This window comes from Protopterus annectens, chromosome 14.part0 (assembly GCF_019279795.1).
Source record: "Protopterus annectens isolate FY-2018-M chromosome 14.part0, PAN1.0, whole genome shotgun sequence".
In the NCBI taxonomy this organism is placed as follows: Eukaryota; Metazoa; Chordata; order Ceratodontiformes; family Protopteridae; genus Protopterus; species Protopterus annectens.
Window position 1 is genome coordinate 975,817,477 of NC_056748.1, and position 20,393 is coordinate 975,837,869.

General features: G+C 42.3%; 1 protein-coding gene across 1 annotated transcript in view; it reads right to left on the bottom strand.

Annotated features, from left to right (window-relative positions):
- Nucleotides 1-20,393, bottom strand: part of ERCC6 (ERCC excision repair 6, chromatin remodeling factor) — a 1,256,800-nt gene that overhangs the window by 795,418 nt on the left and 440,989 nt on the right. Inside the window, exon 9 of the mRNA XM_044056771.1 lies at nucleotides 19,919-20,077. Coding sequence (XP_043912706.1) covers nucleotides 19,919-20,077 — 159 coding nt within the window. The remainder of the gene's footprint in view (nucleotides 1-19,918; nucleotides 20,078-20,393) is intronic.

Consider the following 20,393-nt stretch of genomic DNA (forward strand, 5'->3'; position numbering starts at 1 on the left):
GGGAGTGTCCAGTCCCCAGGGGAGACATACAGAACCTGGAAGTCAGGTTGGATCATTATATGTCTGCCTGCAGTGTGATTCCTACTCATTATGAATGATAACACAGCAGTGGTCTTTACAACGAGCATATGCCCAGCACGGACTACTCTCTTCAGATGGTAACTACCCATCATGTGAAGCTGCTGATCAACAGGTAGCCTGAAGGAAGCCCTCAGCACTCACAACAAGGTATGGAAGATGCTGCTTTCTCAGTCTAAGTGCCCAAACTCTGGAAGTCACCACCTTCTACAATCAAAGTAAAACAAACACAGCTCTTCTTGGAAACCATCAAGTATCAAAGTTGGTAGCAACCTGGATTCTTACAGTAGTTGTCATCTGTTGTAGCTATACCCATGAAGCCACCTGATTCTCATTTAATAACATGTTATTTCAGTCCCCTAAACCTCTTCCTAGATCTGACCTCTCCTTCCTGCTACTCCAATTAGTCTTTTCTCTTCAAAATTCCTACTATTTACTAAGTACATTATAAATGAATAGCCACTGCCCTACTGCAATGTCAGTTGAGTTTGTACTAAACCTTTTACAGTATTTTACACACTTATACTCCATTCCTCTGAAGTTACATTCTCCTGCTCGTGTATTTATGATGGGTTTTGCACTCTACTACAACTTAGCTATGACCATCTTCAATACCTCATTATATATTTAACCATAAGCCTGTCTCAAATGAGGTGTGCATCAGCACCTGTTTAAGAAATGTTTATTAATCTCAGTACATGCAATAATTTTTTGTAAGTAACTGTTTCACAATATATGCTTAATGTACTACATTACACATACAAGTCATTTTGTTTTCACTTTGAATATACTACGTTTATTTTATTTAAGAGACTTGAGCTTTTCTCCTTGGTTCTCTCCTGTAAATGGGCTTGCACTTTCCTAATAAAGAAAAAAAACTCATATGCTTTAAAATATATGAACTGTGGAGAATCTTGCAGAAGCATTTATTATTTGGGCAGAACCACAAACATTTTTAAGACAAACCAGGAGCAGGAAGCAATTGAGAGAATCTTCTCTAACAATGTAGCATTGGTCAATGTTTAAGTCTCACCATCATCATCTTTTGGCTGTTCCTGTTAGGGGTCACCACAGCGGATCATCTGTTTCCATTTCTTCCTGTCCTCTGCATCTTGCTCTGTCACACCAGCCACCTGCATGTCCTCTCTCACCACACCCATAAACCTCATCTTAGGCCTTCCTCTTTTCCTGTTACCTGGTAGCTTCATCCTTATTTTTTCCCAATATACTCAGCATCCCTCCTCAGCACATGTCCAAACCAAGGCCTCTCTGGCTTGTCTCCAAACCTTCCAACCTGGGCTGACCCCCTAATATACTTATTCCTAATCCTATCCACCCTCGTCACACCCAGTGCAAATCTTAACATCTTTAACGCTGCCACATCCAGCTCTAACTCCTGCCTTTTTGTCAATGCCACCATCTCCAACCCATATAACATAGCTGGTCTCACTACCCTCTTGTAGACCTTCCCCTTTCACTCTTACTGGTACTCGCCTGTCACAAATCACTCCTGACACTCTTCTCCACCCACTCCATCAATGTTTAAGTCTATTGTCCTGAATTAGATTTCCTCAGGCTCCATCTGCATTGGGGTCAGGTCAGTTACCGAGACAGTACTACTGGGTTACCCCATGAAAGAAGTAATTTGTACTTAAGGGGTTTACCTGCTTAAACAAAATTAATAAAACACCACCCTACCAAAACATACCCTGTTCCTAGACTGAATACCCTTCTTGTAGTGTTTTGCACTCGGGTGGACATTTGACCCTTATGCTTCATGCATCTCTTAAACTGAAGTTTGCATCAAAACTGGCGTCAGTTATTTTGAAATGTGCCCCAACAGTGACCAATAGTTATTTGCTGCATCTGTGACAAAAAAGAAATAATTGCCTATTCTTTAACAAACCATGTCAAAGTGGTCATCATCTGAAGCTTTTACTCCCAGGCTTCCTTTGAAAAATGTCCGTCACCTAGATGGATTGTCAATGTCAACAAATGTGTAAAATGAATGGATGATGAATAAATAATTTGGTGGCCCATTTACTGTATTTTGCTTTCAAGAAGGAAACCAAGTTTGCTTTACTAACATGTCTATGTTATTTCAACCTACGAAATGAGCAGTCTATGCAAATCTAGGATGCAAAAAATGTCTTTCACCTTTGCATTCCTAGTGTAGAATAATGCAAAGCTGAAATGAATGATTCAGAAAGCACTTAAAACTACTTTAGGCAAGAAAAATGCATTGGCTGTCAAAGCCACAGTACTTTTGCAGAATACTTTTTTTTTACTGTTTTCAGCAACAAAGCCTGTAGTTCAGAAACTGGTTTGATGAAGTTTTCCTTACTGAGAAAAAAAAATGAAAGCCATACTCCACACAGACAGATGGTCCAAGCTTTTCTATCATAAAACTCACTGTCCCACACAGGGGAAATAATATAGTGATGCAACTTGAAATGTAAGATCACTTTCAATAAGTAATTAACTTATGATCAGAAGATTTATTTTTTTTTATAAGTGTCTTGCACAAAGAACATTCAAGACCTTAAACAAATGGTATGCAAATCATCAGCCTGAATACAAAGCTGAACAAGCGCTTGCACTTACAATGTTTAAGACCTTTTGAGAAAGGGCTGACAGAAGATGGTGGGCATAAGTTAATTGTTAACTAACAAAGACTTTCCAAAGGTAGGTCAGGTTGTTAAGAAAAGGTAAGAACAATATCAACTAAATAAAATGGAACGTTTTAGTTGCTCTGTTTACTAAGTGACTGACTAAAGAGTTTCAGTTTATTTGGTTGTTATTTTTCTTTAACAGTTAGTTGTTGCTATGTATCTTGACAGAGCAGCAGTTAAAGAATATATGGAAGGTGCAAGGAAATAAGGGAAAATTATGATAGGGCATGGGTGGAGGGATTTGAGCAGGAGAAAGGAAGTAGTAGATGGGAGAAAGCACATGACAGAATGAAGATGTCTGCAGGTGGGCAGATGAGAATATTCCCAAGGGTTTACATGTAAGAGGACATACAAAGATTCAAAGGCGTTATAACATATCTGCGTTTAGAAAGCATTTTCAGGATATTTCTTTATATAAGGTTGGTTCTAAAAATTGGGTAATACTATAGTTAGTGCTGCTCAAGTATGCAGAGCGGGATTTCCAAGTCTGAGGAGCAGTTACAGAAAAACTATAGCTGTGTAGTGAAGTCTAGTTCAGGGGTAAGTAGGGAGGGAATGGAAAAATAGACTGACATAACATTATACATCAATATTCAATTGGTCAGTTAGCTTGCAAAGAAAGGAGTCCCAATTTAATAACTTAAAGGTGAGCCAGGCCAGAAACAATTCAGCTCTTTGACTGACTAGAAGTCATTTGGGTCTTGTCAATAGCTCACAGTTATGCTGCATTTGTGGGCTGAACTGGCATGTATCACTGGCTGTGTGTGTGGCTGTGGTGTGTAAAAATTAAAGAGTTGCTTTTAGAGATGAATGCAACTGAACACAGCGTGTATCCTAAATAAGTGAGGGGTATTCCTTTGCCAAGTGCCGGCTGCCCTTCAGGGGACAGAATGTATGAGATTTTCTTTGCCCACAACAGCAGTGAGCTGACTTTTGTTTTAGTAACCTTGGCCCTCTATATTAAGGTGTTGATCTAACCAGTTGCCTAGGAATATGAAGTGTTTTCTCATCTCCAGGGGTACATAACTGTTGAAGAGAATATTCCATTGTTGGAAGACTAAGATTGGTTTCTGCTGCATTCCAAAAAGGTATTACCTCAGTTTTCTTAGTGTTTAGAAGTAATTTCTTATCAGTTCTAGCTGTGTTTTAATTCCTATATATTAAAGGCTACATCTGTAAATTATAACTTCTCCAAGTATGACTGACAAATGTAAGTCAGACGGTGGTCTGTTTATAAATAAGGAGAAAAAATGGAAAAAATGATGGCTCCCTGGGGGATGATGCATTTATGGTGACATGGAGGGCCGAGGTCAAATCCAAAGACCTAATCTGTAGTGAAAACTGTTTGTCAGACTTTAAATCCTTAAACCAGGGAAGGGCTTGTGTGTGGTTTGAATTAGAAATCAATAAGCAGGCTATATTGCCCGTGTTAGTTTGTCTTTGTTTATGCTCAGTAGGATGGCATCTGTTAACTGTATAATGTGGATACTGTGCTTCGTCCTGGCCAAAGCCATGTTCCTTTACAAAAGCACTCTAGTTATGATGACATTTGCACAAATGAGAGTACATTACCATTTCAAATATTTTCCTGACACTGCGGAAGAGAATGGAGATTAGCATAAAGCTGATGGGAATTTATTAGACCAGCAAAATGGCATTACAGCCAATGCTGTTTTACCGACACATATAGATCGAAACCACAAAATAGTGAAGGCTCAGGCAAGCGATTTTTTTCCAAGGGAAAAAAATCACTTGGCCTGAGCCATGACATTGCCCTTTACCTCACTGTAGTGCAATCTCGTAGTTGGTATATTTACTTAGGGGAGTGTGGGGGTCACAGCCCCCCACTTTGTTATGTTTGAAGTGGTGTGTATGTGTTTTTAGTGCAAGCAATTACTTTCCCAGGGAAAGAAATCGCTGTTTTGAATGTTTGCGGTTTAGTGAGATCGCTGATTAAGTGTCGATGAAGAGGCGTTCAATGGTAAGCTTCTTCGAGAATTTAATATACACCCAAGCTGATTGTTGAGGATGATCCTGGAACTTTGGGAACTGCCTTAATGATGGCTTGCTTCCACTGTGTGAGTATAATGTTTTTGTTTAGCTTTAGCAAGAGCTGTTCATGATCTTGAAAGGATGTAGAAGGTAATCTTTTCAAAAGGAGATACTGTCACTGCCAATGGAAGTATCAGGGGATATTTGGTTAAGGACAGCTTCAATATATTTTGTTATGCTGGCTCAAAAGCCTAAGGGAGGAGAGGAAAGAGGGGATTTAGGAAATTGTGTAGGTTGGGTGTTGATCGTGATGAAGTGGCAAACAGATGTAAGAACCCTTTAAGAAAGTCAGCAGCAGATAGGTAACCTGAAGTAGACAGAATTCTGTTATCTATAAAAGTGACTGTAAGGGAGAAACATTAACAAATTAGGTTTACTTGGTAGGAATTTCTAACACGAATGAAGGTGCACAGGTATCCCTAATACAGCAACATTTCTAGAGAAAATTAATACATACATACAAAAAGTACAGTTGTGTACACTTACCATAAATGTAGATGTTTGAGTGTATTCACTGTTGCAGTCATTACATTTGGGTAATCCTGCTGGCAGGTTGCCCTCAGTCGGCCTGAATTCCAAAGTCCTGGGTCCTGCGTCGGCTGCTCTCGTCCCTTCCCTGACGTCAGGTCATCAGAGGTATAAAAGAAGCAGGCGACGCCATTTTCTTTAGTTTTTCTTGCCTCAGATGTCAGGTGCCTCCTAAAAGGGTAGCCAAAATTTATATATATATATATATATATATATATATATATATAAATTACGTGCACCAATATAAACTTTACCTTCATCCACAAGCAAATACACCATATAGGTTGTATAAATCAGAGAAGGAAAGATAGGTTCCATCAGAAGAAAAGGGGGTTGGCAGGTGGGTAACTTGGACTGCAACAGTGAATACACTCGAACATCTATATTTATGGCAAGTGTACACAACTGTACTGTGTTCTTCATGTTTCACTGTTGCAGTCATTACATTTGGGTACAGTCCCAAAGCTATGGTTGGGAGGCTGGAGCTAAACAGCATTAGGACCGGCTATGAGGCCCTGCAGAACTGCAGTGGCAAAGCCTGCCCTGGATTTAGAGTAGAGTGGCAGACGATAGTGCTTTGTAAAGGTGTGCACTGAACTCCAAGTAGCAGCCTCTAAAATGTCCTTGGTAGGTACTCCCCTGAGAAAAGCTGCTGAAGTGGCTGCAGCTCTGGTTGAATGTGGCCTAATGCCCTTAGGCACTGGCTTGCCATGCTGTACATAGCAGAAACAAATGCAGTGGCCTATCCACTTTGAAATAGTCTGCTTTGAGATAGCCTTTCCTTGTGATCCTGCAGCATATGTCACTAGTAATTACTCTGTCTTTCTGAAAACATTGGTTCTGTCCAAGTAGAATCTAAGTTGTCTGTGTACGTCCAAAGAATGCAGAATTCTCTCCCCCTCGTTCTGTGGATTTGGATAAAATGTTGGCAGGTGAATAGTTTGGTTAAGAGCCACACTGGACACCACCTTTGGCATAAATGTTGGGTTTGTCTTCAGAGAGACCCTGTCTGGATAAAAAATTATAAAAGGTTCCACAGCCATGAATGCCTGTAGCTCTGAAACTCGTCTTGCAGAAATTATTGCTAGGAGCAGAGCTGTTTTCCAAGATAAAAACTTTATACCAGCAGTAGCAGCTGGCTCAAAAGGAGGCAGGGTGAGATTTTCCAAGACATAGTTGAGGTCCCATGCAGGCATTGGTGATCTCCTAGGAGGCCTTAAATTTTTGGCTCCTCTGATGTACTGCTTTAATAAGGGATGAGAAAAGATTGGTGGCTCTGTATTGTAATAAGCCGAAATGGCAGAGGCATGAATTTTAATAGATGAAAAAGATAGGCCTTTTTCCAGCATCTCAGTTAAGTATTGCAAAATCTGGGGAATATTTGGCACAGCTGTATCAGTTCCTTATGCCTGGTTCCAAGCACAGAATCTCTTCCATTTTCCAGCGTAAGATTTTCTAGTACTAGGCCTTCTGGCTTCCAAAATGACATCCATCACAGCTTTACTGAGTAGTGTGTTTTGTATTACTACATTATCCGCCATGCTGCCAGGTTTAAAGTCCTGAGTTGGCTGTGCAGGATCTAATTGTTTTGCTGGGACAGTAGATGAGGTATTTGAGGTAAGGTCCAAGCTGGGCATTGAGACAAGTTCCTTAGTATTGGATACCAGTACTGACGGGGCCAGTCTGGGGCAATCAGTATCATCTTTTGCTTCTCCTGTCTGACCTTTAGGAGTATGGGGAGGAGAGGCAGTGGAGGAAAGGCATTTAATGATAGGTTATTCCAGCTGAAAGATAGGGCATCCACTTTCCATGCTTGTCTGTGATAAATCCTTGTGCAGAATCTTTTTAGTTGGTAGTTGTGAGGGGAGGCAAATAAATCTATGTCCGGGCATCCCCATTTCCTTGTTATCATGCTGAAGACTTGTGGATCCAGATGCCACTCGTGGGGATCCATGAGGTTTCTGCTTAGTTCGTCTACCAGAGTATTTTTCCTTCCTGGCAGGAATTGTGCCTGCAGATGTACTTGGTAAGTCAATGCTGTGTCCCACAAAGAATGTGTGCCCCCCTGCTTGTTTATATACCACATGACCATGGTGTTGTCTGTTTTTATCAGTAGTTGTCCTGGATGAAGTAGGTCCTTGAAGGCTGTCAGAGCATTTTGAACAGCTAGCATCTCCTTTTGATTGATATGTAGATGCATTTGGTTTGAGGTCCATGTGTCCTGAATGCATCTTCCTGCTTTGTGAGCCCCCCAGGCATAATCTGATGCATCCGTTGTTAGTGTCTGCCTGGCTGTGGGTAATGAGAATGGCTGTCCCTTGTTTTGGTGACAAGCCTTTGCCCACCATCGGAACTCCTGTTGCAGGCAGGGAATGAGAGTAATCATAGTTTCCAGGCTGTGGCAATGTTGAGTCCAAACACTTTTTAGGTACCATTGAAGTTTCCTCATATGCAGTCTTGCATATGGAATTAGTAGGATGCAGGATGCCATGAAGCCCAAAGCCTGCAGAATTTTTCTTGCAGATAACTGGGTCTTTGTTGCCAACATTTTGAAATAGGTAGTCAGTTGCCTTTGTTTGTCTGGCGTGAGATAAGCCATCTGGGCAGTTGTATTTAAGCTTGCACTCAGGAATATTATCTCTTGAGAGGGTACTAGTTTTGATTTCTTTTCGTTAACTGTGTACCCTAGGCATGTTGGAAGTCTTTTCACAAACGCCAGTGCTGTAGAAGAATATCCTTGTTCTCTGCTTGAATTAGACAGTCGTCTAAGTAAAGATATATTTGTATTCCTCTTTGTCTGCATAATGCAATTACTGGTGCCAGGCACTTTGTAAAGACCCTGGGCGCAGTAGATAAGCCAAAGGGCAGTGCAGAGAATTGGTAATGCATTGAGCCAGCCTTGAATCTGAGGTGTCTTCCGCATATTTGTCTGATTGGAACATGCAGGTATGCCTCTTTTAGGTCTAAAGTCACAAGCCAAGCGTTCTTGCCCAGCATGGGCAGAAGCTGCTGCAAAGTCAACATCTTGAATTTTGGTATATCCAGGAATGTGTTCAGAATAGATAGGTCCAGTATTGGCCTCCAGGCCTTGTCCTTTCTGGGTACCAAGAACAGTCTTGAGAAAAATCCTTGTCCCTGCTCTTGCTCTGGTACTTGATGGATGGCCCCCATGTCCATGAGGGATGAGCCTTGTTTTTGTGCCTCTGCCCATTGATTTTTTGGCAGATCTGGCCAGCCGTTTGCCTTTGGCAGGGTATGGAAATGGAACTTGTAGTCTTGTGACACGATATTTAGAACCCACTTCTCCTGAGTTATAATGTGCCAATTTTGAGAAAAAAGTGCTAATTTTCCCCCTAAGGGTGCTGCCAGGAGATAAGTGCTTGGTAAAGGCAGGGAGAAGTCATTGGGACTGTTTCCTGTATGGTTGTGATTTGTCTTCTCCAACTTTGGAGGTAGAAGCACCCCACTGCTCTGACCTGTATGAACCTTGCGCCTGGGATCTGCCCCTTTGAGGTCTGTCTGATACAGGAAAGGACCAATTCTTTGTTGGCCAGTGTCTACTAAACCTAGGTAGCTGTAGTTGTAAAAAATCTTTGACAGTTTGCATAGATTTAGCTTTGTCCTCCATTTTCTTTAACACCTCTTCTGCCTTAACACCAAACAAAGTATCATGCTGTAAAGGTGCATCTAATAATTTAACTCTGACATGATCAGGCGGATTTTGTTCCTTTAACCAATCATGTCTCCTGATTACAGAACCCGTAACTGCAGCCCTGTAGGAGGCCTCCAAAGAATCAAAACCACATTGCAAAGTATGCTTTCCAACTTGTTCAGCTGTATGCAATAAATCCTGCATTTCCTTGTTTTCTGCACATTTAGAGTTTAACAACATTTTCTGTTTAAGCAATGCCATGACATGTTGCTGATATTTGAGCATATGAAACTGACAGTTTTATAGCCAAGGTAGCAGATGTGTAAACCTTTTTTCCCCATCTATCCAGTGCCCTAGAATCTCTGTCAGAGGGGATAGGGTTTTTTGCAGCGGAAGCCTTAACTCCTTTGGGACCCTGTGAAATAGTTTCTGGGTTTGCAGCAGGGTTTTTATAAAGGAATTTATGAGCGTCAGGAACCCTGTAATATCTGTCAGGCTTAACAGGAGCTGGAAAGTAAGGAATCAGGGGTAAGACTAGACTCCAAAAACACATCAGCTACAATGTCTAACAGGTGGAATGGCTAGTGGCCTGTGTTGAGGTAATAAAAGGAAATCCCTGAGCCTCTTTTTAGATTCTGAAAAATCTTGGTTCTCCCAGTGGAAATGCTCCCTCATAGTATGCAAGGTTTTCCCAAAAGAATAGTCCTCTGGAGGAGAAGCTGAAGGTATAGATTCTTCAGCATCAGAATCCTCAAAGGGGGGGAAGAGAATATTCCTGATCAGAAGAGGAATCAGAAGAAATGGAAACCTGATCTAAAGATTCGTAGTCAATCTCTTGCCTAGGCCTCTTATCAGGAGGGGGATGGGAACCCCTGATCAAGGTAATCAAGTCTTCAGCCATTTTGAGCATCTGTTTTTTGGGCATAGAGGCCTGACCACGTGGCTCTTGACTTTGTTTCTTTGCTTTAGAAGATGCTTTAGTCTTTGCCTTTGAAACTGAAGTCGATTTAATGTAAAGATGTTTAGGTCTGAATACAACCTCAGAAGCCGGTGCCTGATCAGCAGCTCCGGACCCATCTGAAGGAATAGTATCTGAGGCTCCAATACCTTGAGTTTCCAGCGGCATGGCCAACTCCACGTGGGAGTCGGTAGCAGCCTGCGACTCTAAAGTAGCGGGTGTCAGTGGCTGCGAAAGCGCCTCACTGAGAACCGGCAACTAGCTTAGGAGAAGCTTCGTCGTCGGTTTTGGGCCTCGATTGTCAATCTCTCTCTCCTTTTCTTTGTGTTTTTTGTGAACTCCGGTAGTCAGATGGCTATCCGACGACATTTCAGGATAATTAAATCGGCGTCCAAAATAGTTTAAAGCAAAATCATACCGACGCTTAATAGTGCGTTGGTTAAATCCAGCACAAAACCGACAACCAGAAACGTTGTGATCAGGGCCTAGGCAAGGAATGCAGTAAGAATGAAAATCCTTATGAGGTATTTGTTTTCCACAAGAAATACAAATATTTACTTTTTCTGACATCGGTCTGGAGCAAGAAAAAAGTTTCCCCAATGGGGTACTTAGCTTTATTGAAGACTTCGGATCTGAAACTCAAACACGAAAATCTCAGGAGTCGGCCGACGGGTACTTGCGAACTGCTTCTGCTTCGGACACCGCGCGGCAAGAAAGACTAAAGAAAATGGGGTCGCCTGCTTCTTTTATACCCCTGACGACCTGACGTCAGGGAAGGGGGTGACAGCAGCCGACGCAGGACCCAGGACTTTGGAATTCAGGCCGACTGAGTCAACCTGCCAGCAGGATTACCCAAATGTAATGACTGCAACAGTGAAACACGAAGAACATGACACACACACACACACACACACACACACACACACACACACACACACACACACACACACACACACACACACACACACACACACAATAACTAAAAAAGAGAGATGTGAAGTATGGGGTTTACGTTATTTATTTATTTATTTACTTAGCCTTCCTCTTAAATTGACCAAGTTAGTCCCAACTAGGTCAGTGGCCTCTTTGCAGGGGAGATCCAAAGTGGTATTCATGTTGACTAGGGGAATTTTTAACCAGGGTACCTAGGAACGTCCCTTCTTTTTCCAATAAGTGCTAGGGGATCTTTTACATCCACCTGAGCTACCACCAGCTCAGGCAGATGGGACTTTGGTTTAATGTTTCTTTAAATGTTAATAAGGTAGCTATAGAAAGATACATTTCATGCTGTGCACCTTCTTCTAAGCAGTTCACTCTGATTCAAGGCTTCATGGAGGTTACTCACACATCTCCAATGTTTCTGTGTTATTTACTGAGAAAAAACACACTAAGCAAAGAACATCAAGATTACATGATGGCAGATTTCTATATTTATTTACTTATTTGACATTTGTTAACCGGGTTTGTCCAAGTGAGCCAGAGGCCCATTTTCAGTGGAGACCTGAGGAGAAAAGCTCCAGAGATTTTGCAGACACAAAGAACAAATTTTAACACAGTTAACAATTAATCAAAACACAGTTCAAATTGCAGTAGTAATGCAATTATGGGTAATTGAGATGTACAGAAAAAATGTGAACAAGATAAAAATACAAAGCATAGAAAGATAATGGTTCTAATATAAGCAATGTTTTTCTTTTCTTCTTCTAGCAGACAAGTAAAAACAGAAACGAAACATACCTCAAAAACAAAAAGGTTAACAAAGAGCTAGGCATGGGATATGTCTACGTCATTGTAATTACCTAGCTAAGTGGAGTTTATTCCTGGCTTGGGGGTGGGGATGAAGAGGTGTAATGGGTTAGGTAAGGTCATAACAGGGACAAGACTTTCTGCTAAGTAAATGTAGTCTAAGCTCTTTTTTGAAGTGCTAAGGGTGGGAGATGGTTCTTATATGTGAGGGGAGTTTGTTCCATGCTTGGCCTACACTGCATTTGTAAAGTAGTTATAAACATATCTATATCATATCCAGTCATCATATCACATACATATCTAACACATCTATATCTACAGTTTCGTACTAAAGCTGACCACTTAGCCGTCAGACTAGGAAACTAGCTCTATCACCACGTCTAATGTGAACACTATTTGCCATATTTGGACTTCCATCGAAGAGTCCTTTATAGTGGAATGTGCAAGAAATAACCTGAAAAAATCCAAACCCGCAAGAAAGAACTAAATTTGTGGACTACAGTCACTGACTTGCATAATAAAGAGATGCTGAAATCATCCAAAACTAACCAGTTTAGGCGGCTTGGCACACAGTTCTACCTACATACTGGTCAAGAAGTTTCTGTGGATATAGCAGACGATGAACAGAACAAGCCAGAGGGGACTTCACAATCTCCAGTTTCTCTACAGTTATCCAGAATGGAGCTAAAGGAAGGGGGTGTCTATATCCTTTCAATAACCTAGTCTAAAAAGGATCTCCGTATCCTCAGATTCTAATTCACAAGAAAATGTGGGTGAAGGGTACATGCCACCATTTTTACCTTCAGAAGGAGGTGTAATGGGCTGACCAAGTGCATGATGCAGTCAGCAGATATCAGGTGATGTGGCACTGGTTCTGAAGGAACAGGTGGCATATAGGTACATTATCACTGATACTATGGGAACACCATGTCAAAGGTGGTACATAGTCATGAAAGCCTGTACAGGGTGTGAAAAAGTACAGTTTTGTACCTACCATAAATGTAGATGTCCGAACAGGATTGCATCTGCAGTCCTTACAAATGGGTTGTCCTGTCGTCAGGCAGCCCTTCGGTCGGCCGGATTCCAAAGTCTGGGCCTGGCCTCGGCTGGTGTCGCACTTCACCCGACGTCATAGCTGCAGTTCTTCGGGTATAAAGGCATCAGCCGACGCCATTTTCCTCAGTGTTTCTTGCCCCAGATGCCAGTTGCCCTCTTGGATAGCTAAATTTTGGATAAATGCCAATGTTTCCAAATAGTAGAAGGCAAACACAAAAAATAATCATGTATGTACATATATACAAACAAATACACCATAAGAGATCCCCCCCCAGCTATTAGGTGGGCAAATACCCTAAGAGTACCACAGAGGGGAAGGAGGGTGGGTAATCCTGACTGCAGATGCAATCCTGTTCGGACATCTACATTTATGGTAGGTACAAAACTGTACTATGTCCTTCAAGGATGCATCTGCAGTCCTTACAAATGGGTAGAATACCATAGCCAAACTAGGGAGGAGGAAGAAGAAATTATGGTGTAGTTAGGATCCCTTGCAAAACAGCAGTGGCAAACCCTGCTCGGGATCTAGAGTATAAAGGTAAGTTATAATGCTTGGCAAATGTATGCACGGAGGTCCAAGTAGCAGCCTCTATAATGTCCTTGGTAGCCAATCCTCGTAAGAAAGCTGTGGTAGTGGCTGTAGCCCTTGTAGAATGAGGCCTTATGTTCTGTGGAATTTGCTTTCCATGGTAGGAGTAACAGAATCTAATGCAATTTCCTATCCACATGGAGATTGTCTGTTTGGAAATTGCTTTTCCTTCCCTTCCTGTTGCATATGCTACCAGAAGCTGGTCAGTTTTTCTATTGCCCTTGGTTCTGTCCAGGTAGTAGCGTAACTGTCTATGTACATCCAAAGTATGCAGCAGTCTTTCCCCTGTTCTGTGGATTGGGGAAGAAGGTAGGTAGGTGGATTGCCTGGTTTAAAGACACTCTGGATACCACCTTAGGCATAAATGTAGGATTAGTTCTCATGGACACTCTATCTTGATGGAAGATTAGGAAGGGTTGTACTGCCATTAAAGCCTGTAGCTCAGAAACCCTTCTTGCTGAGGTAACTGCCAGCAGGAAAGCAGTTTTCCAGGATAGGTGTTGAAGATCTGCTGTTGCTGCTGGTGCGAAAGCGAGGAGTGTCACATTTTCTAGCACAAAGTTCAAGTCCCATGCGGGTAATGGTGGTTTCCTAGGAGGTTTTACATTCTTAATTCCTCTCAGAAACTGCCTGAGTAGAGGATCTTGAAAAGACAGGGGATCAAGCTGTATTCTGCAGAAATAGCTGATGCATGTATCTTGATGGAGGAATAGGACAGGCCTGTATGGAAAAGCTCTGCCAAATACTCCAGGATGTTGGCAATGTCTACCTTTGACACATCTCTGCCCTCTCGGTACTCCAAATGAGAAACCTTTTCCATTTTCCTGCATAGTTCCTTCTTGTTGAGGGTCTGCGGGCCTCAAGGATAATGTCTTTAACCCTTTGGGATAAATCTGGGTTAGTTGCTCTTATGTAATGTTCCAGGCAGTCAGTTGCAGAGTTTTCAGGTTTGGATGCAGGATGTTGTAGTCGCTCTGAGTTAACATCAAAGGAATCAGGGGTAGTGTCCACATTTTCCCCCGAGACATGCTCCTCAGTAATGGGTACCAATGTTGCCTTGGCCAGTCTGGAGCTATCAGGATGATCCTTGGACGGTCTTCTTTGATCTTCAATAGCACCTTGTGCATCAAAGGAAGAGGTGGGAATGCATATGCTGTCAGGCCTTTCCAACTGAAGGATAGAGAGTCCACCTTCCAAGCAAGTGGGTGAATGTCCTTGTGCAGAATTTCTTGAGCTGGTGATTGAGTGGGGATGCGAATAGGTCTATTTGTGGCAGTCCCCATTTCTTTGTGATGACCTTGAAGATGTCCGGGTGTAGCATCCATTCGTGAGCATCCGAGGTAGTTCTGCTTAATATGTCTGCTAGGATGTTTTCTTTTCCGGTACAAAATTGCTTGTAACTGAATGTTGTAACTCAGAGCCATATTCCATAGGTCCAGTGCCATCCGGCATAGAGGGTATGAATGAGTGCCTCCCTGTTTGTTGATGTACCACATGACTGTGGTGTTGTCTGTCCTTATCATCAACTGGCCTTCTTGGAGGAATGGTCTGAAATTCTTGATTGCTAGTTTTACTGCCAGCATTTCTTTTTGATTTATGTGCAGGTGCAGCTGATCTGGAGTCCATAAGCCTTGTATGCACTTGTCCAGCATGTGGGCCCCCAACCGAGGTCTGAGGCGTCCGTTGTGATGGTTTGGCTTGGTTGAATGCTGTGGAAGGGCAAACCTGGGTTTGACTGGCATGCCTGAGCCCACCATAGGAACTCTTGTTTCAGGCATGGAATTAGTGGTATTTCGGTTTCTAAGCTGTGCCTGTGTTGAGACCATAAATTCTTTAGGTACCACTGTAGCTTTCTCATATGCAGTCTGGCATGGGAGACCAGGATTATGCAGGATGCCATGAAGCCCAAGGCCTGCAGTACTTTCCTTGCTGTTAGTTTGTTCTGCTTTGTTAATGCCAAGAAGTAGAGAGGAAGTTGTTCTTGTTTTTCTGCAGTTAGGAATGCCATCTGTTTTACTGTGTCCAATTCTGCACCTAAGAAGGTTATTCTTTGGGATGGTATCAGTCTTGACTTTTTTATATTGACTGTGTATCCCAGGGCTTGTAGTAAGCAAATGACTCTTTGTAAGTCTTCTGTTAGCTTGTTTTTGTTGTCCGCTTGTATCAGGCAGTCGTCCAGGTATGGATATATTTGGATTCCCTGAAGCCTGCAGTGAGCGATTACTGATGCCAGGCATTTCGTGAACACTCTGGGTGCAGTAGATAAGCCAAAGGGCAATGCTGAGAATTGATAATGCTCTGATCCTGCAAGAAATCTGAGGTATCTTCTGCAATTTGGTCGTATGGGGACGTGCAGGTATGCCTCCTTGAGATCTAGAGTTACCAGCCAATACTCCTTGCCCAGCATGGGAAGAAGTTGCTGTAGGGTCAGCATTTTGAATTTTGGAACAATGATGAATGTGTTTAAAGCGGACAGGTCGAGAATAGGCCTCCAATTTTCTCTTTTCTTGGTACCAGGAATAGTCTGGAGTAAAATCCCTTGCCTTGTTCCATAGATGGTACCCTTTCCACAACTCTCATCTTTGTTAATTGAGCTATTTGTTTTAGAGCTTCTGTCTTTTGATTTGGTGGTAGGTTTGGCATTCCTCTTTTTCCTGGTAAAGTGTGGAAATGAAACCTGTAGCCTTGGTCTATAGTTTGCAAAATCCACTTGTCTCTTGTGATCTAGTGCCAGTTTTTTGAAAATAAGGCTAACTTTCCGCCTAAGGATGCTGCTATTTGTTCCCTGGTAGGCGGTGCCAGAGCCAAGTCACTGTGATTGTCCTGTTGCAGTGGTAGTAGTTGTGTCTGTGCCTCGTTGGTTGTTACCTTGCCACTGTCGTCCCTGTAGGCACCTGCTCTGGACTGATTTCTGCCTCTTGATCGCGTAATTCTGCCTCACTGAGATTAAGAGGAGTCTGGAAAGTACCAATTTTGGAAGGCCAGTTCCTGCTAAACCTTGGAGGCTGAACCTGTAAGAAATCTTTCACTGTTTGTACAGATTTTGCCTTCTCTTCCATTTTCTTCAGTACCTGTTGAGCAGGAGAACCAAATAAACTGACCTTATCCATAGGAGCATCTAATAGTTTTGCTTTAACATGATCCGGCAAGACCTGTTCTTTCAACCATGCATGCCTTCTTATAACTGTGCCAGTCATGGCTGATCTAAAGGAAGCCTCCAGTGCATCATAGCCACATTTTAAGGAATGGTTACTAACCTGCTGAATGTTATGCACCATTTCTAGAACATATTTCTTATCTAAAGAATCATCAGAGGACAGTTTCTTAGTTAACTGATCAAGCATAAACTCCTGGTACTGGATCATATGAAACTGACAGTTCAATGCCCTAGCTGAGAGAGTAGCAGAGGTGTATACTTTTACCCCATCTCTAAGGACCTGGATTCCCTTTCAGAAGGGAGAGGGTTTTAACTGAGGTGCTACTGCCTTAGGCCCCTGGGAGATAGTCTCGGATCTGCAAAGGAGCCTTGTATAAATGGTGATGAGTGTCCGGGACCCTGTAGAACCTATCGGGCTTAGCAGGGGCTGGAGGTAAAGTATCAGGAGCAGTGCAAGCATCATTAAATGCATCATCCACAACAGGAAGAACTGGAGGTATAGCTAAAGGCCTATGTTGTGGTAAATGCAAAAAGGTCCTAATCCTTTTCCTTGAATCTGAGAAATCTTGTCCCTGCCATTGGAATTGCTCTCTCATGGCATGTAAAGTTTCCCCAAAGGAAAATTCCTCTGGTGGAGAGGCAGAAGGAATCGATTCCTCAGCATCGGAATCTTCATAAGTAGAAAAAGGAGCCTCTGGATGGTCTGTATTGGCTGTATCATCAGAAGAATCATCTGAGGACACTGGCTCAGGGGGCTCTGCTCTAGGTCTCTTTTCTGGAGGTTGAGAGGCCCTGTCTGGGTGAGATTGGGATCCCCTTATTAAAGAGATGAGATCCTCTGCCAGAGTAAGCATTTGGGAACTGGAACTGGGCCTGTGAGAGGGGGGCTTAACAGGCACAGACTTAGAAGTTTTGGCTGTTTTAGCCCTGGCAAAGGCCTTTATAGACATGGCTGCAGGCGGCCTAGCAGCACCACGTGCAGGGTAGAAACATCCAAAGGGATGGTGTCCGATAATTCTTGTGAAACCACAGTAGCAGGTAGAACTTCAGAGGCCGATTCAACCAGGGTAGAAGGGGCCTCGGTAGTAGTCATGGATTCGGCTGAAGATAGAACCGTTTGCTCGGTTTCGGCCGAAACCGAGACACTCGCGGTTTGCTTAACCGTGGTTTCGGCCGAAACCGTGGACCGCGAGTGTCGGTCCTTTTCTTTGCGTTTCTTAACAACTTGAGAAGTCGGAGGATCCGACGGCATTATGTACGCAAAATCTGAGCCGAAAAACTGTTCAGCAAACTCCGACCGACGTCTAAGCGCCCGAAGGTTGAAAGAAGCACAGGCTAGACAAGCTGCTACGTCGTGGTCTGGGCCTAAACAAGGTAAGCAGTAAGAGTGGAAATCTTTATGAGGTATTTGTTTCCCACAAGTTAAACAGTTATTCACTTTTTCTGACATCGGCTGAGGCAAGAAAGAGTCCCCAATGGGGTACTTAGCTTTTTAGAAGTCTTCGAAGTAGTATTCGGTAGTAGTAATCTCTGGATCTAACCGACCGGCACTTGCGAACAGCTTCTGCTTGAGCCACGCCGGCAAGAAAGACTGAGGAAAATGGCGTCGGCTGATGCCTTTATACCCGAAGAACTGCAGCTATGACGTCGGGTGAAGTGTGACACCAGCCGAGGCCAGGCCCAGACTTTGGAATCCGGCCGACCGAAGGGCTGCCTGACGACAGGACAACCCATTTGTAAGGACTGCAGATGCATCCTTGAAGGACATTGGTACCAGCTCACATTTCTTAAGGGTCTGTTTCTGCCAGACATCAAACAGTGCGTGCACATTTAAAGTGTTGGCCATTGCTGTGAACCTAAGTGCTGCAGGCTGACCTGTGGAAGTACCCTTAAATATAGTCAATAATGAGACCTGTGCTATCAGGAGGAGGCATCGATAGATAACCCTTTTTTCCCAAAGCCAGTGCTAAGCTCTCCCTGTGAGGCATAACAGATTTCCCCACAGTGATGCTTTAGATGCTCAAATATGGGTGACAGTACAACCCTGTGATACAACAAAGGTGACTGACAAGGGTTCTCTTCTCATGTACCTCTTGTCACTCTCAGAGAAAGGTGTGGGTTGGTTCAACCATTTGTCCTTTGAGGGGAACTGAAAATGAATGAAGAGTACAATGTAGCCTTAGCATGAAAATGTTAAAATCTACACCTGGCTTCATATTGCCTTAAATTTACTCTCTGGCACTCTTCATACCTGCCATCTTCAAGGATGTGATGCTGGCCTTCAGCTTTTTTGTTTGTATCCTGCTGGTGTGGTTGGACCAGCATACTGACACAGTGGCAATATTTCAGATCACACTCCTTTCTCTGGCAACAGCAGTGGATCCTGGCTATTGAAATGAATGGTGCAGGAACACTTGAAAGATCTGAACAGTTTAGGCATGAATATGAGACCTTTCCTATGATCACCATTTAGACTCCATTTCCAAAATGTGCAGGTGTCACAAAAGTCCTTTCAAGCCCAGTATATGTGATACGACAACAAACCTAACTGTGACGTTTTTTAAATATGCCTGAAGAAGTACTTTAACAAGTAATCACTGCAGAAGGCCTCTGAAATATGAAATGCATGAAATTTAAGTAAGGAATTTCAATAAGAAATAATCTGTTTTATTATACAGGCCACATCTAAATATGAAGAAAACTTTATAATGAAACAGCAACAAATAATACTGCCTGGTCATGTAACAGGAGTAATGACTTTTCATTAGTCTGTGAAAGAAAGTGCTTGCGGTAAGCATCTACAAAATCTGGAACTGGCTTTATTGAAATGAATATTCTATTAGGGGAAAAAATAACATAATAAACAATTTTAGTAACACATTTTCAACAAGGAAAACAGATGCATTTATCTACAGAGACTAAAAAATAAGACAGTACATTAATGTGCTTTTCTGATTATTACCAATTTTTAACACGAAGACCCGGGGTTCTTCCTACAAAATGTCCACCAGATGATGATTTGCCAGAACTGTTTTAAAGCAGCTTCAGGTCATAGCAAAACAGTGCTGCATCTGATCAAAAACTCTATGTTGTGTAAACTGCTGATAAAGAGACCTAATTGAGTTTGTAAACAATCCATTTGTGGACAGTAACCTTAGACATTGTACTGACCTATAACATCTAGTGGGCTCATCTTCCAAATGTAGCATCAATGTTTGGAATTCATTAAAAGTGTTACGTGTTTAATTTCCCCTGCCCTACAGCTATTCGTCTCGTAAAATATTTCCTTTGATGTCCCCACTAAAAGAATTAAAGGAATATTGTAATTGAAATGTCATTAATTATTCAATAGGCCCCCTTCTACCAGCAATACATCTGATGAAATATTAATTGAGCTCTACAGACTGTCAGTCTACAGAGAAGCACTTGCCTGTAATTTGAACCACGCGTCCTGATTTTGCTGTAGCTGAGGCTTGCCAAGAAGGCAATTAACTGAATGGTCTTACCCAATCCCATCTCATCTCCCAGAATTCCTCCTGCCTGCTGGCAGTGTAACTCCCACAGCCAGCTAACACCTGTCTGCTGGTACCTGCAAATAAAGAGAAGTGACACTATTTAACAACATGGAATATAATGTAAAGCACTTGTAAATTAATCATTTAGTAATGTACTAATACGTGTTCAATACAAGACAATTAGCAGAACATGCTGTGCACCTGCTTCATACTGCTCCCCTTACTATGTCATGCATTTTTGATGCAGCTCAGCGGTACCCAAAACATGATAATTTTATCACTGATGCAATGCTAATAAAAAAAAATCTAATTATGTTTATTAGCAAAATTAATATAAAGCAACTTTTATTTTTTTAATATGCAGCTTAAATCACTTTCTGTCTTTTACAG